This window comes from Actinia tenebrosa, unplaced genomic scaffold, assembly GCF_029948245.1.
Source record: "Actinia tenebrosa isolate PJP-AT-01 unplaced genomic scaffold, QUT_ActTen_1.0 PGA_scaffold16__25_contigs__length_10494907, whole genome shotgun sequence".
Classification (NCBI taxonomy): domain Eukaryota; kingdom Metazoa; phylum Cnidaria; class Anthozoa; order Actiniaria; family Actiniidae; genus Actinia; species Actinia tenebrosa.
In genome coordinates this window covers 6017374-6041019 of record NW_028292576.1, presented here as the reverse complement: position 1 = coordinate 6041019, position 23646 = coordinate 6017374, and the positions used below count along the sequence as shown (strand labels likewise).

The 23646-nt window shown below is 36.6% G+C and overlaps 2 protein-coding genes across 3 annotated transcripts; one reads left to right on the top strand and one right to left on the bottom strand.

The window, feature by feature from the left end:
• The first annotated feature begins 2064 nt into the window (after positions 1 to 2064).
• On the top strand, positions 2065 to 6004 carry LOC148910657 (uncharacterized). 2 transcript variants are annotated; one of them, XM_089031423.1, is made up of 3 exons: positions 2065 to 2663; positions 4876 to 4939; positions 5397 to 6004. In XM_089031423.1, exons 1-2 carry the CDS (start codon positions 2148 to 2150, stop codon positions 4909 to 4911), a joined length of 552 nt encoding a protein of 183 aa, XP_088887549.1. In that variant the 5' UTR covers positions 2065 to 2147; the 3' UTR covers positions 4912 to 4939; positions 5397 to 6004. The 2 variants fall into 2 exon arrangements, with proteins under 2 accessions (XP_088887549.1, XP_088887548.1); XM_089031422.1 differs by lacking the exons at positions 4876 to 4939; positions 5397 to 6004 and adding an exon at positions 3597 to 4860.
• A 2936-nt stretch (positions 6005 to 8940) lies between these two features.
• LOC116292796 (CCR4-NOT transcription complex subunit 6-like) lies at positions 8941 to 21546 on the bottom strand. The gene is made up of 6 exons (XM_031700147.2): positions 20977 to 21546; positions 18519 to 18584; positions 16322 to 16479; positions 14793 to 14947; positions 14048 to 14349; positions 8941 to 12956 (listed from the first exon to the last, which is right to left on the bottom strand). The coding sequence occupies exons 1-6, from the start codon at positions 21449 to 21451 to the stop codon at positions 12457 to 12459; spliced, it is 1656 nt and encodes a 551-aa protein (XP_031556007.2). The 5' UTR covers positions 21452 to 21546; the 3' UTR covers positions 8941 to 12456.
• Between the last annotated feature and the right edge of the window lie 2100 nt (positions 21547 to 23646).

Genomic DNA, 23646 nt, shown 5'->3' with positions numbered 1-23646 from the left:
AATAAGTACAGTACGCGCACAGTTTACTAGCGTATATAAGGCAAAGGCAAATCATTACAGCTTTTTTTACCTTGCATTTGGTTTCTCCGCACAGAATTCATTATCAGCTGGCAAAAGTGGGGGAATGATACTATCGATTCTCGTAATTAACATTCCTTACGACTACGCTTCCATTATGCACTACAGTCGCTACTTCATGGCCAAAGACCCCAATTACCCAACGCTGATCCCTACAAGGAATAATAGTGATGGATACCTAGTAGAGACAGGGTACACGGAATATTTGAGTCCGTTGGATATCAAGCAAATTAATCTTCTGTACGGATGTACATGTACAGGTATAGATATTGTTATACATTTAACTCACTATATCTCGCCTTTCATTGGCTGAGAGTAATCATGCAGCCAATCCTCGATAGCGTTTGAAGTTTGACAAGATAATAAATGTGTTATGTGTTATCTATACATGTATATGCGGTGAAGTTCGCTCTCAAGACAGTGCTAGGCTCGTGATATATGACGAATTATTGGACGCTGGTTGTCCATAAAACAAACAAATAAATAAATAAATTAATTGTATTATTTCAATCATCATATCAATCCGCCAATCCACGTATTAATTAGTACATGGTAGATTTTTCGAATGGCTGTATGTATCTTGATCACTATTAACCTGATCCTCCAAACTTCGGGATTTTGTATAAATCATCGCGTCGATTATTGCAATATTCAGGAATTCGTACCCATTCCCTCACGATATAAAAGCCGGCAAATGCTGACGTGTAAGTCGACATAACTTTTAGCACCCAAATGCATATTTTTATTATTTACTTCAAATAGCGAGTGGACAACCAATGGACGAAGAGAGTAACAGTGAAAAAGAACCTGAGAATGAATGAACAATCTCGTATATAAAGGTCAATAAAGTGTGACGTCAGTAATTACTATGCTATTTAATTAATATATTCATAATAGATTAATATGCTTCCTCAGCTCGAACTGAATAACTGATTTTTCCCTTTCTTGGATTTGATACACAGAAAAAGCTGATTCAATGAAAGGGTACGTGTCTTTACTTGTGAAAAAAAAAAAACACAATGCAAGCTCGTCGAATAATAAATAAATAAATAAATAAATAATAATAATAATAATAATAATAATGATGATAATAATAAAATTAATAAATGAATGATACTTCAATATAACTTTGTCAGTTTTATTGAGAATTTTGAATAGAGTCATTTAAAGTAATAATTCAACACTTGATGGCATTGCTTGTTTTAATGTTCAAGCACAAGTCAACCAACGTAAGGTAGTCAGCGAGGTGATCAAAAGATGTTTGAGGGGGGTGGGGGGTTGGACAATTTATTTTATGGAGGAATTTCTTTTGCGCCTCATGCCTGTGCAGGAATTGTTTGGGGCATAATTTGGAATTTTTTCTGACACTTTTCTTACGTATATTTTTACGATTTTTTTTCATTCTTTAAAGCTATGCTTGATGTTTTTTGGTTTTTGCTCAACCCCCCCCCATTCCTCAAAAATCTAATGGTCCGTATGTATGCCAACAGCAGATTAATCCTGCGAACAGATGTTATTTTCTATCGTATCGACATTCGGTGACCTATGAAAAACCTTTGGATTTCTTTTGATTCCCGTGGCTAGACATGAATGTCGACCAAATATGGGAACATACGCCACGTCTTAGCTAACAAAACAACCCCATGATCTTGCATAATTATTCTAATTTAACTTTTACATTTTCAAAACCAAACAAGTCTATATCAAGAAAGAAATATTTTAAGGAAGCTTACAAAAACAAAAATCTAAATTCATTTCTGGTTGCCAAAGAAAAGCCTTTTACACTTTCAAAACAAACTTTTACAATTTCAAAACTATAACAAGTCTATATCAAGAAAAAATCAAAATTCATTTTACGTTTTTAAAGAAAGAAGATCGTTATGTACGGCCTGAACTCGTTCTAAGCGGCTAACTGTATAATCGCGGGGATGAAGGGGGGAGGGGTGCGTACGAGTTGCACTTCCTCATTTCCTAGAAATTCCAGGTTCCGAAGCCACGTTTTAGGCAATTTCTTAGAATTTTGACCAAACCGCGTCTGATCTAAGGAGAATAAAAGGTTCGCCATCACGATGTTCCAAACGGTAGATTTATTACTTGTTGGGTTTGTATTAATCGGTATTATGATCAAACCTTCCAAGTGTCAACCTAATAGTACGATTCAGCCGAATGAACCCAAATGTCTGACGTACCTTGATGAAGTCGTACAGATACTCGGTTCGAAGATTCCGCCGATGAACGACTCTAGAATGACAGACAACTACTACAATATATCCAGAGCCTTGTATCCTTCGATTGAATTACCTGCTCTGTACGTTAAAGTAACGATACAGTTTTTAAAGGACTACCAAAATGGCACTAAGATAATCGATGGTGATACCATGAAGTTGACCTGGAGTACATCATGTACGTATGTCGCTGTCAACGAAATCAGTCTGTTTGCAATGGCAGTATTTTCTCTGGCTACGATATGTCCCCAGAGAAGAGAGACTGAGTTGACCATCACTGTACTACCATTATGTAAGGACAGTCCTTACAAACATGACGACGATACAAGAACTAAGATGTGGAGGTATATCGTTTCAACGGTAAGTTTGAAAATACGCTTTAATTCAGTTCACCACCAAACTTTTACCCAGACCGGCGCTATATATTAGCCAAATTGTACCTTTTTTCACTTTGTGATGAGATATGCTATCCGTAGGAAATGTAGAAATCCGTGTGTGCATCCTGAAAAAAACTCTGAATGAATTTCATGTAGGTGGGAATTGAACCCACGTATTAAATGACTGGGGTTCTTTATAATTATTCTTGTGAATAAGGGAAAGTTAATTTAATATGCCTAGAGGGGGAGGGGGGGGGGGGGTGGGAATGAAGATTTCTCCTCAAAAACCATATTTTTTTACAGGCCCCCCTTTAGGATTTAACTTTAATTTTCGAACCCCCCCGAAACAACCCATGAAATTTATTAAATTCAAATTTAGAGCCGAACCCCCCCCTCCCCCCCCCCCCCCCCCAACCTTGTATGCTATCTCCCCACAGCATATTATATTCATTGCCCTCACCCCATCTCGGCATATTTTAGATAAACTTTTCCTTATAACACTATAGTTTATATGTTTGAAATATTTAGTGTTGTTTGCAGTCGGCGACAATACCATGATTGAAAAACATCGCGATTATTCGCGTTTATCAAGAGAAAAGGAACCATATAGTTCATATACACTTATTTCAATAAAGTTAGTCGCCTGTAAAGCTACAAAGCTGAGACCGACAAGGATTATGGGTAGATACATTTTACATGTTTCAACCGCTTGATAACTGTTGATGGACTTGAGATCTTCTGCCAGTTGCAAGTTAACCTCGTCTGAGCATTTTCAACTGCTGCATTTTGTGTCAAAAGCTTTACTTGTTGGATATAAAACACTTCCCCATGATTCTCAGCGATCACAGCTTTCTAGGTTTTTGGTGACTAACTTTATTGAAATAAGTATATATAGTTCATTTTGTCTTGTTTATAGATGAATGCCCATAATTCCTTTCCGTCTTGGAATGACCTATCGCCTTTTCCTCTGAACCAATATTTGAAATATTTTTATACTTTGAAAAAAACAGATGAAGAAAGCCTGCCCATGGCATCGTCCTTAATTCGAAATTAGCAGGCCAATATACTATTTAGCATATACCAACATGTGTACTTCCTAAGAACGCGCGCGCTCATTGGTTAATTGGAGGTGAAAATTGGATGATATTCACCTCTGAATCTCGGAATATTGAGTCGGCAACGAAATGGCACCTGCCGGCAATCGTTTTGCTTCAATTTCCGATCAGGAAATTGAAAAAAACGAAAGTAAATGCCATTCCTATCAATACTAAAAAGGCAACGAAGTATGGCCTAGAAGTTTTGCTAAAATGTTTGCTAAAAGTTTTGCTAAAAGTGTTGCTAAAAGTTTTGCGTGAATTTGTCACAATTATTCGCCTCAGGCTCAGTGAATATGGACAATATTTACCTCGACGCTCGAAGTCTCGCGTCTCGCGTCTCTGTAAATATTCCCCGATATTCACTTCGCCTTCGGCGATTCGGCGAATAATTGCTAAATATAAACATTTTGATTAAAAAATCAATTTGGCCGTATTCGCTCCTATACATCACCTTAGATCCTGAAGGCGGGTCGAGGATAGGTCCTGTAAAACACCTTGTAGTTATCAATCGCTGATTATGTTTACCGGCAACTCATCATGAAGGGTGAGATATACTGGAGCAACGCGTACCCAACATGGCACACACGTTAATAAGTTTCTATTGATCAGCCAATCAGAGCAGTTTAAATCATGACAGAACGAATAGTTTCATTCAGTGCCCATTTTTCAGCTCGAGGACATCGCCGTCAATTCCAAAACATCTGATCCACGAATAAACACTGTTGCCTGTGTAGTGGAAGGACATGAGGGCGATAAGGACCAGCCAATAAAGTACCCAAAGGATAGTGTACTTAAAGTAATCAGATGGTACTATTGCTGGTTCGTTTTGTTTGCGTCCTTCTTAACCAGTCTTGTTGTTTGGGTCTACTTACGCAACTGGTTGAAAGACGCCATGAAACCTGACCCTGAAGAAGACGAAGAAGCTAGATTGCAACGAATATTAGCTGGAACAATACTAAAGATGACAATAATAACTTTTACAATAACTAGTTTAATTATTTCGCTGCCTTTTATAATCCACATTGCTTACAAAATTCATATTATTGTATATGTTATTATATATTCCGCTCCCATTTTACTCTTTTCTACTCTATTCAGTTTAGTGTTTTTAGGATGCTGCTACTGCCGCTGTAATTTTGTCTCTAAAGGAAAAATATTAAAGGTACTGCTAATGATAATACTATTTTTTGCAATAACTGGTTCAATTCTCTCACTACTGGCTTTTATAATTCACATTGCTTGCAAAATTTATGTTATTGTATATTCCACTCTCATTTCACTCTTTCCATTTTTAGCGATTTTAAGATGCTGCTATTATTTTAAAAAAAACAACAATTTCAATGATTGGTGTTATGAATTAGGACGTTGGCTTCTCCTTCCTGTTCTGTTCATAACTACTCATCATTTTTTGTGGGTGCTTTGTGGAATCATCTCAGAACCCTACTGGGCGACCCCCATCTTTTTGATGGAATGCTTGTTTGGGTTTTCTATAATGTATTCCGTATATCTTTATGAGAAAGATGTGCTTGTTCCCAATTCAGATATAACGAAGGGTAAGAGTTGTATAATATTACACTTGGTCATGACTGTTGTAGCGTTTGCCTTTATCCTTCTTGTAGTAGTTTTCGTAGGACATGGCCATATAGTAAATGTAACCAATGCTGGGGTGATACAAGTCATCATAACATTTACTTTAATGTGGCTCATCAAAAATTCTGGACTGCATTTGAAAAGCTTCAAGAATACTGAAAGCGGCAGTTCAGCCTGATGGAACAGAAATGCAGCAACTATTGAATACTCAAGGTGAGCAGCCACAAGAGTGACTCACTTGAATGAATGAGCAGTTTTATAAATAAAACTAGTTATGGCTAAGACTAACAGGCCAAGCAATAAAAAGCATATTAATGCTCCGTAGAAATTCCCAAGGTGATTTCCTGTACTAGTATATTTGCATGATTTATGTAATGGCTTTCCAATTTTTGTAGGACCTAGAGAATGGTAGGATTGCGGCGGAGTACTTTCAGATCCAGTACAGATTCTATACAACTGAAGATGCCTCCTCAAAAACCTTATAATTTAATTTTCGAAGCCACCCAAACAACCCATGAAATTTTTCAAATTCAAATTTGAGATCCCCCTTGAATGCATGACATTTTTAGAGCCTTCCCTTTCATACCCTAAAAAAATTTAATTCACCCTACCCCCACCCCACATATATCTTCATTCCCTCCCCCCCTCCACCCCCATCCCCCCCCCCCCCCCAACCCCCGCATATCAGTTGCTTTAGCAATTGATAAATACATCTTCGACTAATTTGGCAAATAAATTAAAGTAGGCAGTTATAGGGTGTTTACTGAACCTAAAAGTACTCCAAAGTATACCCCTGTGTTTTAACAAGTATACTTCTGATTTAAATTTCTTTAAGAATTTAAAAAATAGATAACGCTAAAAGGTATGGAATACTCTCTTTTTACGTACGATTGAAATTTTCAATTTTGAAAGCATCATTTTTAGATTTATAAATGGAAATAGTTATAACTTAATATAATCACAATGCATGGTAGGATATAACCATGGATCCTCTGTTTATAGGACCCATATGATATGTGGCTGTTGCGAGTTAGTTTGCGTAAATGATCATGCATCAAACATTTATCGTTCGTTCAGTCATCTTGTTCTCGTTATTTTTCCGTTGGCGTAAGTCTTCTCCTTTCCTTTGCGCCTGTAGTAACCTGGGGCGAGTGACGTGACCCTGGAGCGGGGGATTTGAGAGCAGCCATATTTGTTTGACAGCTGTTGAGTTTGTTCAAGAATAAGGTTCTAGATTATACTGTAGTCGCGGGCTACTTGATTATAACGCCTCTGTCTGCAAGGAAAGCTCTCGTAACTGGAAGAGTACGAGTTGAATCAGATTTGCCCACGGAAAAAAATGAACGAGCTAGACTTTGAATTTAGCCAAAGACTACTAGCCTACTAAAAGTCTACTTTTCAATGTAGTAGTTTGGTAATTAATTAATAAACGTAACTCTAATATTAAAACTCAATACAGAATGTATTCAGTGATGCAGGAAAAGACGTCATTATGGATCGTATGCAGCTATATTTCAAGGCGGGTTTTGTTGAATTGCATACCAAGTCGGTATTGTGGACGGCGTATGAAATAATGTCAGCACAGTGGAAAACATGCCGGAGAAACGTGAATGCAATTTAAATATGTTTGAGAAATTATTGCAGCTTTGAATTCACATCACCCACAGCCCATTTAGGGCTTGGTATACAACATGCAACAAAACCTAGCTTCACCAAACTTCAGTTTAAAATACTAAAATACTCTGAATCACGGCAAGTCAGCGTCTCAGTTTCCGGCCCGTGGGGGGGTTGGAGCTCATGAAAAAAAGGACCGAAATGTTCAAAAAGCTAGACCTCTAAAAGATATCGGAAGTCTTTATAAAAGGGCGTTGCTTAATGATTTTTAACCCCTAAGAGATAACACAACAAATATTATCAAATTAAAAACTCCTAGGATAAGCCATACCGATGCACGCTTCTCTCCTTTTCCGACACTCTAAGAGATACCAGAAAATGCTGGTTTTCAAAAATTTGCATTTAACACCCTAAAAGATACCAAATCGCGAATTTTTACCCCTAAGAGATACGACGAGCATCCCCGGTACTTTTTTCCCGGAGTCCCTCCCTCCCCCCCCGGGGGGTTTCCAGTGTAATTTGCACTATATTTAGTTATGTTACTGTCACCGATGTAATTATGCACCAACATATTTAAACAGTTTATTAGAATCTTATACACCTAAGCGCGCTTTACGCTCTGCTTCTAAGAAGCTATTGATAGTTCCTAAATCATTTACATCTACTTATGGCGATAGAGCATTCTCATCGCTGCGCCTAAGCTCTGGAATAACCTACCAGAAATAATAAAAAATGCTGAGACTGTTAAACAGTTTAAATCTTTAGTTAAAACATATCTTTTCAAAGAAGCTTTTGACTGATCTATTGCGTCCTTATGAAATACAAATTATGCTATCTTATTATGCTATATTAATTTTAACCCTATATTTGTTTAACCATACTTTTATATTAGCTATATATTAATTAATTTGTTTTAGATTATCATTATTATAACATTTTAGTCTAGTTATCTATATATATATTATAATTCTTACGTCTTAATTATAGTTTATTTGTGATACACATTGTAAACGCATTGAGGCGTAGCGAAATGCGTCATTAAAGATGTAAATTAAATTTACTTAAATTAATTAAATAACAATAAAAAGTTGTAGATATCTCCAGAATCAATTTCTTTGGGGTTGTATATGAAAGCTATTGTCCAACGTAAATATACTTTTAACTCGTATGCCATGTATTCTCATTTCAGATCACGTTCATTCCCTTGAGAATAGGATTCTTTGTTTGAGTGCAGGAATCCATATTCATGTGTCTTCTCATGCAGAACAACTCTTAGACAAAGAAATAATACCGTAGGGAATGACACACGGTCTGAAATGGAAAAAACATTACGCCCAAAGTAAATGGGTCTATTGGCAGTTTCGTTTTTAGAGAGCTCTTCCTTTCCTCTTCTCCCCTTCCCCTCCTCTCCCCATTCCCCCTCCCCTCTCTCCCCAACCCCCCAAGAGCCGCTACGCAGGCTACCGATGCAGGAGATCATAAGATCCGTATGAAGTTTCAACGAAATTAAGAGGAAGAGATGCCTTTTGTGCCATATCGTGTTTAGCAGTAGTTTTCGATTTCAATTGCTGAAGTTTTTATTTTTTTCCTGGTAGTGAATGGCAAAAAAAAGAATCGCGTTCTTAAGACCTTAAAAGCGAGGGGGGTGTGGTCTAGACCGCCTTGACGATAAGGCGTTTTCCCGTGAAATTTTAAAGAGATATATAATCGGATTGAGAGGAGAGGACAGGACAGGAGAGGGGCTGAGGAGCATAGGTTTTGAGAGATAGGGTAATTGCACCAGGGGGAAGCTAAAGTGTTCTTATCACTGGTCACGCTCGTGTTACCTCGAGTTTTAAATTTTATATGGGGGCTGGAAGTGGTGTTAGCTCTAGCTCGATCTCCCATGGTTTATACCGTCCAGTGGGTTCTCCTTCCCCCCCACTCCATTCATTCTGAATACAGTTCAAAAAATCAAGGTAATGATGATGCTGAAGTTTATTATTATTATACAGATGAAGTATGTCATGGGTCGTAATCGTTAATTCAAAATACAACAGTACAGAATAAATAGTTCAAAAAAGAGCACAGGGTGACCATCACAAACTAGTTGCAGCAAATACAAATTGTTGTCATTGATACTAAGTTAGAAAGGAAGTGGTGTAGAGTATGATGACAGTGCACTGCATAATCCACAATCTTCCATACATCAATTCACTTGTAAAACCCTAATTCAACACTCCAGTTTCGAGTTCTCTTGGCTCTTTGCAGGTTTGACATCGTTCGAGTTCGTGGTTGCCATGTTGGATGATAGGTTTTTTCATTTTTCATTTGCCATCCAACATGGCTGCCAACAACACCATTAGTAAACATGAAAAATTGGCCTCATTTGGAAAGGGTTTTTGAAATTATATCTATCTCACGAGGTCATTTTAGTTTAAATAGAATTTGCTGTTGAATTTGTTTAGTGTTTGCCTTAGAGAGCATACCATATATCCGTGAAAAGTTAACTAACAAAATCGTACGAATTAGTGCAAAGTTTTGTAGGTCTACGAGATCTTTTGAACGTAACAATTTGAGTGTGGATTTTCTTACAAAGTTTTTCACGGATGTATGGTATGCACTGTAGTGTGCTGTTTACTAACGTGTTGGTAGATCTTTCCAGTTGAGCTGGGAGATTTGCAGAGGGACACAGCCATAAATAACTGTTGTCCTTTGGTTAGTCTAGTTTTTGATAATATTTTTTTCCGAATTCTCCCATTTCACTATCCATCTTACTCTTTGTATGTTTCTCAAGTTACTTATGCTCTGTATCATACATTTATCAATTTGGTGTGATGGCTGAGAATGCTTCAAGGTGTCTTATAATGTTAGTATTGAATTAAAATTGAATTAGTCTGAATCAAAATATAGGTTTACGAGGCCAATCTACATGTAGAAACAAATAAAATAAAACAAAAGCTCACTTCGAGATATGCCTCGCTTGTCTTGCACAAAGGTTTCAGTGTGAGGCTTTGTACATAATGCTGAGTGATTCATATCAGAAAAAAAAAAAATTTAATATGGCACGTTGCCTCGTAATGAACCTTTGTGTGTGAACAAGCGAATAATATATTGGGAGTGGGCTATTTGGCAGGAATTAAAATTGAAACCAAGCTAATGATAATTTAATCTGGCATGCAGGGATGGGTCCAGGAAGGTTTTTTTAAAAAGCTGCAGAAGAAAATAGGACGTTTCTTTTTTGACATCGGAAAATAAAACCAAAAGTTACTGTCAACCCTGCACCCCTTCCGTGCCCCGACCTTTGTTATATACCCCCCAAGAGCAAGCTATCAAGTATAGTGCATAATATAATGGCGTACTGAACTACTTCTATCTTATCACTTACATCACGTCACCAATCAAACTTGATTTTGTCAATCAACGATTTGTATTCATCATCACCGAGTATTGATAACCATAACAAGAGGTTTATCAAAGTATACATGAAAGGAGTATACGTGTAAACCCTATTTCATGTACTGGAAGAAAGGCAAGAGGATAGGACAGGTAAAATCACAATCAAGGCCAGATCTTCTTACCTAAAATATAACTTATTCAAACTGAAATAATTTATTATGAGTTTTGTAAATGACATTACAGCAGCAAGTATTACTGTATAGTCACGTAGTTCCTTTGCTCTACATTTGCACATCAAGCTTCTGGCTATGCTTCTGATCTTACCAAAAATAACATAACTTAATTCAAACTGAAATTGTTTGTGCATGACATGAAAGCAGCAAAGTTCCTTCGCTCTTCATTTGCACATCAAGCTTCTGGCTTTGTTTCTGATCTTCTCACCAAAAATAATATTACTTATTCAAACTGCAATTCTGCGTTTGTTCATGACATAAAAGCAGCAAGCATTTCTGTAAAGTCATTCAGTTCCTTTGCTCTACCTTTTCACACCTAAACTTCTGGCTTTGTATTTAGTTCTATACCAAGCCTCCCATCCTACTTCCTTCCAGATACATGAAAAGGGTGAAGTTGAGCTTTAAAGTATAAGACAGTACTGACCCCTTACAATACGCTTAATGAATCCCCATGAAGAAGCCATACTACAACTACAAAAACATTAAGAGATTTTCCTAGAACTCACAGCAAATAACACTACAGATTCAACTAGATTGCATATTGTGTACAGGTTAGGAAAAGTGTGTTTCATTAATACACATCTGGTGCTCAAGCAAAATAATGCATTCCATGCTGTGCTCTGTTTACATATTATTGAATCATTAGCACCAGTCGTGCTTCGTGCTAGAAACAACTGCTCCATCAAATCAAAACCCAAATGCCAAATTTACTGCAGTTTTCGAAATTCTGCAAACTCGGTATTTGCAAGATGCACGATGAAATTCGTTTTTTTACAACCATCAATCAAAAATAATCAGTACTTTCTATGTGTTTGACTGGGGTTAGTAAAAAAAAAAAAAAATTCACAACAAGCCGTTGAAACATCGGTGTTCATAGAATATTGGAAACCACAGTAACAACTGGAAATTTTGAAACAAGGAATTAGTCAATAAGACCAAAGGTGTAAGGTGTCGATAGGATTGGCATGGGGAAGGATAAAGAGTGGAGTTTTCTGGTTAAAGGGTGCAACATTTCAAGCCGTCAATAAATGGTTGAACAATTTCAATAAAAGTGAAAATATCTTTTTGCATTTTGAACCATGATAAAAATGTATTTCCATCCTCTCTTGATCAGGCTTCTACTACACATTTTCAGAAAATAACAGAAAAAAAAGATTTTGATTTGTGGATCCAGTTTTCATATAAGCATTAAGACTGACTGATGCTAATATATCTAAAATGCAAACAAACACATTAATGGAAAATGCCACTATTGTTTTATCCAGTTCTATTGGATAAAAAAAAAACATTAAAATTACGAATTTGTCAAACCTTAATTTTCACACTTATTTAGAAAAAAAAATTACAAAATTTGTAAAGACAGAAAAATACTAATAATGGTAGAAACACGACGAAAAGCCATTCTGAAAAGCTTAAAAAAGATGCAAATTTGACTATAAATTTCCCTACATTTTCTACAACCTTTGGCTGGACTTAAATCTTGCATGCAGGGGTCATATCTATTTCTCCACAAACCAACCTCAAACCCCCCAAACTGTCATTGAACCTACAGGGGGGAAGGTAGATAGCAGGAACCCCAACTTCAATCCTATGGAGAATAAGATAAGACTTATGCATGCAGGGAGCCAGACTTATAGGACCAAGGCAAAACCTGACACATGCAAAGGACTAATAATAATGGTAATAACGATCGTAGGTTAGTAAAATGAGATGGACAAACCCCTCTGGCTATTTGCGTGCAAGATCAAAATAGTTGAGGGTCGAATGTTGGAGACTTCTTAAAATTTGGGCTGAAGTTGCCTATTTTACACACTATAATTACAAATTTACAGTTTCTTCTGTGCAGCCACAGACATATATATGGCTACCTTGGGAGGCTGTTACTATTTTGCAAAAACCCAAACCTTGGAACTGTGCTAAATACTTCAAACTCCACTAATAAAGATTGATGGTCGGAGGGAAAGTGCGGGTGTGGCCAACCTAATACCTTATTTGCCTTGATATACTCTGGATCTACTGATAGGAGTAACCCTAAAGGTGAAAGGGTGTCGCTAGTGTAATATACATAATCAATAACCCCTTTAAAATCATATGTTAGATTAGTGTAAGGCATTTGATGTTCACCATCATATGTCTTCTTTAACTTTAGACCATGTGCAAGCTCCGCACACTTCTCACCATTCTTACTGTTGCCATTACTTAACCTTGACAAAAACCCTTCGTACTGCATTTCCAGGAAATCTGAGTGGTCTATGGGCAGTCTTCCATGGTCCAGGAACTCGATTACGCCGCTGTCTGGGAGTGAGTTGAAGTCACCACATAACACGACTGGGATGGGCCTTGATATTGTTGTACCATTCTTGCCTAAAATAGACCATGGACATAACCAATATAATTATCATATACCATTAAAGTGCCTATCACCCTTCTGACAATATTTACAGTATTGATTCTACATGGGGTAAGATGTTGAATAACCTGAAAAAAATTTATAGTTTGATTGCAGCTTCTTGTAGTTATGAAGGTTTTTCCATGCCATATGCTAATGCGGTGACGTATGAGGAGGCATTTATGGTTATTTGTTGTTCCTTGTAATTCGAAACACCGGCTTCTATGTGAAAAATAACTTGCAATAATTTCTATATGAGCAATGGGCAAAACAATGACGTATTTCAAATTTAATTTATCTGTGCCAGTATGGTTTTGTATATTAAATGATTACTCCTCATACGTCACAGCATTAGCTTATAGCATGGAAAAATCTTTATGACTTCAAGAAGCCGCACTCAAACTATGAAATTTTTTCGGGCTTTTCCACATCTTACCCCATGTAGAATCAATACTGTGAATTTTGTCAGAAGGGTGATAAGCACTTTAATGCTTATGTGGCATATGTTTTGTGATTTCTATTCAAATTACTTTCTTATTGAGTCACACAGGCTTGGGGTCAGTCAACTACATCATTTTTTGAATGGGCTGAATGGGCTATTGACTCATACACCATGCACACCAGAGGTCTAACTTTTTAGTATAGACCTCTTGCATTAGCCTGCGTCACATCCGGAATTTTCTTTGTAATATGTATTTACGAAGAAAATTCTAAATGTGACGCAGGCTACCTTGCATGTGAAGTCAAAGCAACTCGATCTGGGGATCAAAACAAAAGAATTCCAAACTCCTGAGAATTGGAAGCTATTGTTTTGTCCCCCAGATTGAGCAGCATTCCAAAGTGCTGCAAAGGGTCTATTCATAAACCTACTAATCAACCATTGTGATCGGTGAATAGCCAGCCATTGGTGGGTTTAGATGGATGAAATAATTTATTTTTTTGCATTGTTTTGGTTTTCAAAACCCAACACTTTTTGCTACTAGTGGTCTATCACTAATAAACCGCTATAGCTCAGCCAATCAGAGTAGGTTTAGACTAAATACAGATAATACCAATGTTTCTTTACCTCCATGTGGGTGATATCCAGGAACAGCTTCCTTCAAGATGTTTGTTAATTCATTCATCAACATAACGGTCTGAATCAACTTCACATCTCGGAATTCAGGATCCCAGTGGATGTGTGCATTGGATACCAGGATCTGCTGACCTCCGTCATAACCTGTATAAGCTGACTCTTTAAGCTCCAGCAATGCCGCAATACCTATATTATCTTTTGTCATCACTCTGTTTAACATATCATCAGATCCTTGGGCATTGGCCATCGCAAGCTGGTTAAACTCCGTCAGATATTCTTTCACCAAGGAAAACCTATAATCACACCATGGAATAGTCACATGAGAATACACGAAAACATGTCACACAACAACACAACTACACCATGGAATGGTCACACAAGAGTATAAGATGTCACACATAACAACACAACAACAAAAGTATATGTTTTGTGTTTGGGTTTTAAAATTTTGAATGTAAAGGCAAATGCAAAACATAAAAAAAAATTTTCGACATGAACAAGCACTACTGCGCTCAGATATCTTCTTGCAAGCACTTTGCATTTCATGTGTGAATATTTGCTCTTTCATTTTCATTATGGCTGCAAAAATATTTGAAATTGAGATCCTTGGAAATGCGATTTCCAGTGTTTTGTGGGGTATAGTTCCCAGCCCCGCTACAGTACTATAGCTCTGCAGTCCCTGTCATGTAAACCATGTTTAAAAAGTACTGTACAGTGTAACATAAAATTATCTTACTTAGACGTTCTAAAGAATATAGCACATCCATCTACATGTTTTCTTTCATCTTCAGACATTGTTCTTGCTCTTGACTTTGCACTAAAAATCCCATGATATCCATTCTGTTGCAGCTCCGGTAAGAAAAAGTGGTAAAACACTTCTGTTCCTACTTCCTGGAAAAAGTGACAAACACAATCTCATCAAAATCTATTTTTTATAATTTAAATTTCATCTGGAAATCAGTTTTCTTCAGAGTTGATCCTTTCTTTATTACTTTTCATGAATAAAGGCCCATAATACAGCTTGGGCTGCTTGTGTTAGATGGCAAAACAATAAAATTCCTTTGCATGTGGCAAAAGACCCTTTTCTCAAGGTTGTCAAATTTAAGGAACTTGACGGGCCACGATGCCAGAACAGGAGTATTATCATGCATTACTATGAATTTTTCCCAATAAGCATTAATGAAATTGATTATTCTTCTCTTTAAATATAAAACTGGCTTCACAATTTCACTGAATTTGCGTTTTTCAGTTTTGTGGCCTGTCAAGTTGGATGCGCATGCAACCTTGAGAAAACAAATAATAATAATATGCTAATAATATACTAATAACCTGTTGTTATCATTACTATTAATAATAAAAGTAATAGTAACAACAGTTTATTAGCATAATCCAAACACACTTTGGCTCTTACAATGCTAACTATTTATAGGCAAAAAAAAAGCAAAAAAAAAACACATAGATAAATAATTATATATACATGTATATACAGTCGATCCCAAAAACGTTGTCCAAGTGAAAAGAGGTTTATAGGACAATAAATGTCACGTGTCTCATTAAATATTCAGTTTTAGGCGCGTGTGGAAATAGGAATCTGAACGTGCTGCATCACATGCGTGGCAGAAAATGTCGACGGCGGGTAATTCAAAACAAGTTCTTTCGACTTTAGAAGTTCGGGTTTTGGACTCCAAGAAGAAGTCTAGCTACGTTGTAAGAAGTTTACCCAATTTTCCAGTGTTAGAGACCGTTTCAGAGCTACGTTCTGAGCTAGTGAAAGCCTTACCAGACTTAGAGGACGTTCTGCAAGACTGAGTAATGAGTAATGAGTAATGAGCAAACCAATCTGCACGTACCATACCTTCTTACCATACGTCCGTTTGACCGTTTCAGGACTTACAAACAGATTAGCGGCTATCTCCTGGTATGTTTTTGCATAAAACAAATGTTGGTATACCATTCTCCACCTTAAATCATCCGAGAAAGCCCGCGGCATCTTTCAGATTCAGTTTTCAATACTGTAATTTACTTTTGCATCAGTATGCTAATTTTAAAAATCCACGCGCGTAAAACTGAATATTTAATGAGACACGTGACATTTATTGTCCTATAAACCTCTTTTCACTTGGACAACGTTTTTGGGATCGACTGTATATTAAATACTAAAAAGCTAAAGGGGAAAGTAAATCTTAATAAACAACAAGAGTCTATAAATTTCTATTTACATGTATCTCTTTGGCAAAAAAATAAAATAAAAAATTGATCACCAACCTGCAAGCTGACAATATCTGCTCCATAACGTAAGATTTCTTTCATGATAGACACTTTTCTGTACTCCCAGTCAAGAGCCCAGGAAGGACAGTATCCATACAACTGTTTGGTACAGTACTTGTCACACAGAACATTGAAGCTCATAACACTAAAACTTCCTAGAATTAACAATGTTAAAAAAAGTTGAAGACAAATAGAGTGAGTGGTTTTCATAAACCCGTGAAACAGATATCATTATTTACTAGTGCGTAATAGTTATAGCTGTTGTAGATAGCTTGTATCTTACAGTATTTCTGGTTCAATATTGTATACTGCTTTCTGAAATTTGCAACTGTTGATACTAAATAAATCATGTATGTACACCTGTATGTATGTAATAGTGAAATGACAACTTATGAAGAAATAGAAAATGGGCATGCGTGCTGTGTGTCATTATAAAGCACTTGGGGGTTGGCAGAACACGAGAGAAGTGTTAGGAGAAGCACAACGTGTAGCAGAGTGCTTCTTGACACTTCTTGAGTGTTCTGCCAATCCCCAAGTGCTTTATAACGGCACACAGCACAGCAAGCAAGTTTTTTATTTCTTTTATAAAATACAAATTACTATAACCGTTATTTTAGATAGGAATGACGCAATGGAAAGTGTGTGTGTTTGCAATGTACTCTCATGTGCTCCCAACCAATCAGAACACGAGATTTATAACAGTTATCGTATAATTTGTATTAGTCTGGTATGTATTTCACAGGTTTATGAAAAACCACTCTTAATCTCATCATGGTTCTGAAGCTTTCTTTTAACTGGTTGTTTAGTAGTCCTGGTTACCTAGGGGATATCCTGATGGTGTTTAAACTTAAATTTCAACGTCACAAAAAACTACATAAAATTACCACCAGGATACAGGCAACCAGGACCACTAATTCTAATATATATGATTATTTAATAGACCCTTTTCGAGTTCCAAACTACCACTGTGTTTCTTGATTACAGACTCATTTACTCAGGCTTAGCCTCGGTTTAGTGTCAAATATTCACGTGTTCCAGTCAAGGCCTGTCAAGTTTCAAAGTGTTTGTATTGTTGAAGTTGTGCATTCTTTACTTTACCGTTGGTATTTGTGAATATTTAGACACTGATTCGAGGATAAGCCTGAGTAAATGAGTCTATAATCGAGAAACACAGTGGTAATTTGGAACTCGAAAAGGGTCTATTTAATATAAGCTTCATCTAAAGGTATGTTAAGTTTATTACAGTTAAATAAGATTTTAGTTCGGTCATGTTGACCATCATCAGGGTAAGTGTATACGAAGATTACACATTTTAATCATTATTCTCAGAGGTTAAGTAACAGCTTGTGCCATCTTTGAACGCAGCCATGTTGAATGGAAGGAACAATTCAATTGATTTACATGATAAAGAATTCAATCCCCGAAAGTTAAGGGGTTTTATTGTTTTGAGATCTCACATGGCTAACAGCAGGTAATGGTGCAAAACCTCTATTACAAAACTTTCCCAAAAGAAACAGCACAAAAATTTTTTTTTTCTTTTAAAAAGCAAGTGTGGCAAGGTTTGATTGTGTAAAAGCCTTCGGAGGCTACGTTTACACGGTACCAGACAAAGTTTTAATTGGTCAAACATTTGTACATACCATTTACACAGAACAATCTCTTAAATTGTATAAAATATATGTTCTTAACACGGAACTGGTCTCAAATTTGCATGGCTAAGCATACAAATTTTTGTTCCGATAGCTCAGTCCCATGTGAACCAAACCCCTAAATGTAAAACTTTTTGACCGGTTCAAAATTTGTTCAGTACCATGTATTGTAAATGCAGACTTGGTTAGAGCATGTAATTCAATCACTGCTGACTTTGCCCTCTCGTTAATGCAATCAGTGTAATATAAGAGCCAGCAATTCACATTTGGTTACTGAACACTGTGCTTGAGAATACGATCTTGCTTACAGTAGCATTAATGTGAGCAAATTTAGAGTGCGAATTGAAAAACCATGGGCACCTAGAAATATTTCAAGAATGTTTAATCAGCCAATCAGAAGCGTCATTGTTTTCTTTCGTTTGTCTTGGGGTTATGACATCAATTCTGATTGGCAAAAGAATAATAGAACATTTCTAGAATATTATCACTAGAATAGTTGTCTGATGACAAGTGTGTATGTCAATTGACAATTAATATTAACCTACCATTTGACTGTCTGTGATTGTCTGAGGTAAGAGTAATCCATTGGCGCTCTGGTGGTCTTTCACACACTATAGCAAAATATAATAAACAATATTCAATGTAATATCAATTCATTGGCTTTTAGTATTGAGTGCACACGATATACAGTATGCACTACAGTAAATACAAGGGCAACCTTAGAATATTCCCAAAGGGGGTTTCCAACATGAAAAAAGTGATGATATTGTGACATCCTCAATAATTCTGATCCAATTTTTAGATAATCACATGCAATAGCACAGTGCACTGATTCTAAAAAGAGCTTAAAGATTCAGACAAACATTGCATTTTGTTTAACCGCTACGAGGATTATACGAACCGATTTTATTATTTCTACTAGAGTTACATGTACAATAATAACCCATGTAAACTAACATCAACTGCGATCGGCTGTGAAAATTATCTGCTGAAAGTAAGCTTGTAAGTTTGTTTGTCCGAATTTCGCCTTTGTCTTTGTTTTTATGACGTCACGGCTGCGCTGCGCTATTTAACTGAAATAACAAAGTGATGATATTGTGACACCATCATTCATTCTGATCTTAATTTAAGATTTAAACACATGCAATTTAATCTTGATTTGAAATTAAGATTCAAGAAACAAAACAAAAACAAAAACCCAGAGGTGGCTTGGGGGCTATACTGTGCAACTAGGAATACCCCCTGGATAATAGACAGATAGACATATCAAAACAATGAAATATCATTTCTTTGTGACGGCATGCCATACTGTATGATGCACATACTGTAAGTCACTACCCACTACAAGAAAGGTTATACTTTTTACAACCACCATTCCACATGTGGGGCTCTTGCGTGAGGTTCCCACACATTCTATATTTACAACACTCAACTCACATGTTGATTTTACGTAGGGAAGAGAAAAAAACCTTTTGCTATTACTTTGAGTTTGTATTAAAATGGAAATCACTAGAGTAGTAATCACCCTCTGCTTCAAAGACTGGTAAAGCCAGTATGATTAGATAAAGACTGAACCTGCCTATTTCGTGGTATAAACTTAAGTTCAAGCCAACGAATGAGTCTTTATAATGAGAAGACTTCACATGCAAGGGTCTTAACTTAAGTGTGGGCTCAAAAAATATCAAGCGGTTTTCTACATTTCCTAATGCCTATCTACTTATTTCCAGTTAAAACTGGTCTCAAAACTTGTCTGGTTCGTCAAGATCCTAGACCGCAGTATATCAAAGAAAATGGCCTAGACCAGCAAAGTCTGCCATTTTCTCTGCCAAGATTTGCCAACAGGGAAGCGTCAAGTTCACATGGAAACATAAAACGTTTCACTTGTATGAGAGGCTAGTTTGTCTGGAAAAATCGATGATTTTTAACTTTTTCCAAGAGAATTAAATAACAAAAGACATGGTGGCCATGTTGGAGGATATAACAAAATATTTCATTAACAATTCTCTAGCTAAGTTCCTCCAACATGGCCACCGTGAAAATCATCAATAGTAAGTTATTCAACTGGTTGTCATATTTTGCCGATTTGATGCATACACTTTGTTAATTTTCTACTTTTCATTGTTTACTTTCGTGTTTTACTTTTCATTGCTATCCATGACTGTAGCTTTACAGAATTAAATCATTTGTAAAATATATTCCTACCTTCTAAAAATTTTGCCAAAAATAACATAAAAAATCCCTTTGAATAATTGTCAGTTAATTTGTAAGACAATCATTAAGAGTAAAATGTTTTTTTTGTCCAGCATGTTGGCCTTTGGAAATCCTAGGTCGACTTTTTTAACACAATATCAAGGATTCTTCAAGGAGTCTACTTGCATTTCCGGTTTAAAAAATATAGTACCACACTTTTCAGAAATACTCAAAAACCCTCAAACCTGGGATAAAGCTATTTTTCTCGTACGTCTTTTGCTAAATGATTATTCCAACAATTTTATCATGAAGTCAACTTAACAAAATTGTTAATTGTTCGTAAAATTATGTGTTCGTCCTTGCATAGAAAATGAGTTTCATTTTCGACGATTTTCTTCGTTTCGATCTAAAAATACCCTATAAAATTAAGCTCAATTTGGACGAAAATTAATAATGGTGTAACTAGTTTAGTTATGATAAAGATAAAACTGCTTAATGCAGAAGAAACCAATAGGATTGGTATAGTATTCAAATTTATTTATGCGAGCGATGCAGTCGTCCTTTGAATAAGGAAACCGCGTGTCTCTCACACAAAGAAATTTGCGTTGTGCTTTGCTCAATAAAAACCTAGAGATCCCATCAAAATGTCTAGTTTTCAGCTCATAATACACCGAATTCTAGTTTATGAACTCTCTCGTGCATTAATCTAGCGATAATGAAGTAAACTAGGTATTTTGTTGGGGTATATAGATGTCCACCATAACAATACCAATTTAGAGTTGACACCACAAGTTTGGTTTACAATCTACTTACCTTCTAAATGATCCAACATATAGGTTAGCAACTTAGAAGTTCCATTAACCTCTGCATATAGATTTAATATTTGTTGAGGCAAGGGATTCCCACTGAGTCCAAGGGTTTGCAACTTGAAAAGTTTGCCAAGCTCGTTGGGCAAATTTCGGAGGCCATTATTGCTTAGAAGGAGCTCACGTAATGTGACCATATCTCCAATTTCTGCGGGCAAACTTCGCAGTTTGTTGGACGAAACATCTAAATGTCTTAGGTTTGTAAGCTTAGCAATATCAGGGGGAATTCTAGTGAGATGATTGTCGCTCAAAAATAATGCAGTAAGAAACTCCAGCTGCCACAAGCTCGGGCTCAAATTACGGATTGGAGCCGTAATTTCGAGTTCAGTCCAATGCGATTTCTTTCCCGCCGCCACATCTTCAGAGCTCATAATAGCATAGTTCCTCCGGTATCCGTTATTTTCATGCTTTTCCTTCGGCATCGCTGAAAATCATAACTTTGTAGGACGAAAAGAGGGGAGAACAAACATGGCGGACATGATATCAGCACGAACACAATACTATGAAATGGCAAGTGACGTCATGCTACCAAAACAATTTGCATAAAATCGATCGATTCCTTCGGTGACGTCATCTGCTCTATCGTCTGAGCCGGGCTAAAAAAAAATTCTTGAGAAAAGCTTTTTCTTATTTTATTTTGATCTGGTAACACACATATCTACGAAAATTTAAAAAAATCTTGCTATGCATCGACGGTATCGTCTGACAAGCGAACACGTTGTTACTAGTAGTGTTAGAGCCAGTAGAAGCTAGCCTCATCTTCTTGTCCCTTTTTCGGCTCTTCCATAAAATTTAACACAGGGATCCCAACAGAGAATATAGATTTCAACAGAAAATATATGGGGGTAGCCTACGGGAGGCTGATGAACAACCTTGTCTTTAAATATTTACTAAAAAGTAAAAAAAAATCTTTGTTGCAAGGCATATGCATCTTTATACAATACCGTCTGACAGATAAAAAATCAACCTAACAACCCATACAATGAATAAATGATATATTATAAACTATTTTATAATAATTTGATTTCAAAATATAGTAATTATAGTATTATAGTAAGTATAGTAATAACGTACAAAAAGAACAACAACTACGCATCGTGCTTCTCCTAACACCTCTCTCATGTTCTGCCAACCCCCGCGTGCTTTATAACTGCACACAGGACGCGCGCGCGTTTTCTATTTCTTCATTGGAATGTATGTCGTCTATGTGTTGTTGCTTCCGTTCTTTGTCTCTGTACGCGATTTGGAGCCAATCCGACGACAAGCTTACTACAAAAAATGCTATAGATGATCTAAGATCAAGAGAAAATTGACTAAGAGAAAGAGTCTCTTGTATTCTGATGTTTGTAATCATTAGGCACCGTTTGAAGCTTTTTTTAGAAACACATTTGCAATCGTTTGGTTTTCTGCACCGCACACTGTGAGCGCTGTACGCTGTTTGTTCACGTTTTTTTTTTTTTTTTTTTCTTTTTCTTTTTTTTTTTTTGAAGAAAAAAGAAAGAAAGGAAACAGGAGCAAAACGGGGATGGGCGCGCGCATTACGGTAGTGGTGAAGAAGAGCAAATGATCAAGTAAATGATTCTAAAAATAGCAACTACGATTCTAAAAATAGCATCAAAGAGTGCTCAGGATAGGGTGCGGGGATTTTTTCTCTTAGTTCATTTTCTCTTGCTTCGATATATAATTCCACATACATTTCTTTTTAATACAGTACAAGAACATTGCTTGGGCTTCCTGTGTTAAAACCCGAAAGAGTCAAATTCATGGAATGAAATAGGGCGTTTGCCTGATGGCGTCATTGACCTCTACTACCAGACTCCCTTGCACACTTTCTCTTGTTCAGTTAATTAGCACCAATTGTCTTACTATTCTCATGATGAAATACAAACTTAAATAAGAACGAAAATTCGCGAAGCATCTTGGTAGTGGGAGTCAAATGACGCCATCATACAAACGTCCTATTGGAAATTAAGATGATATACTAGTGCCAGGCCCTTCCTCGTGTCTATCCATTCTCGTTCCCGGATCCTGCTCAGTTGTTGTTTCTCCTCGTCCGAGGCTCTGGAAAACCCTAAAACCGGAAGCAGGGAATATTGCAACCACGTCCTCACGGCGCATGCTCGAACTTTTTCCATGACCGGAGCCAAGTCAAGCCTTTGGCTTTGTGAAATCTACAAATGGCGAACAAAAACATCTATTTGTCTTTGATTGTCCAATCAAAAAGTAGATCTATCGTTCTTCTTAAAAGCCAATCAAATTGCGAGAATTTGTATAAGGTTTCCCAGAGCCTCTGACGGCGAGGAAAGACAACCGAGGAGCTATACTAGAATCTGGGAACAAGAATGGTCTAATGTCAGTAAGCAAAAGGTCGCACCTTGAAATCGGAATGCTGAGCATAGTTTATCGCCAAAATCTCATCAGTAAAGTGCAATATACTTGCATTCCTTCGGAAAAAATTGATTTTCAAATAGTGGAGAACCGTATTCTAGTGGAATATATGGATCGTATTTGGAAACGATCTATGAAATATGTTTGAATGCTGTGACACCATAGACTTCGTTGCTTGGTATTTTAGTACGTATATTCAGAAAGTTCTACCGCGATTACGTCTGTTTGC

Bases quoted from the DNA above. Each gene is read 5' to 3' on its own strand.
- LOC148910657 (XM_089031422.1), top strand. From the start codon at position 2,148: ATGTTCCAAACGGTAGATTTATTACTTGTTGGGTTTGTATTAATCGGT. The intron at 2,664-3,596 runs GTAAGTTTGAAA...TCTTGTTTATAG, and splicing joins GGAGGTATATCGTTTCAACG to ATGAATGCCCATAATTCCTT.
- LOC116292796 (XM_031700147.2), bottom strand. From the start codon at position 21,451: ATGCCGAAGGAAAAGCATGAAAATAACGGATACCGGAGGAACTATGCT. The intron at 18,585-20,976 runs GTAAGTAGATTG...ATTTTGCTATAG, and splicing joins TATGTTGGATCATTTAGAAG to TGTGTGAAAGACCACCAGAG. The intron at 14,948-16,321 runs GTTGGTGATCAA...CACTTTTTCCAG, and splicing joins CAGATATTGTCAGCTTGCAG to GAAGTAGGAACAGAAGTGTT.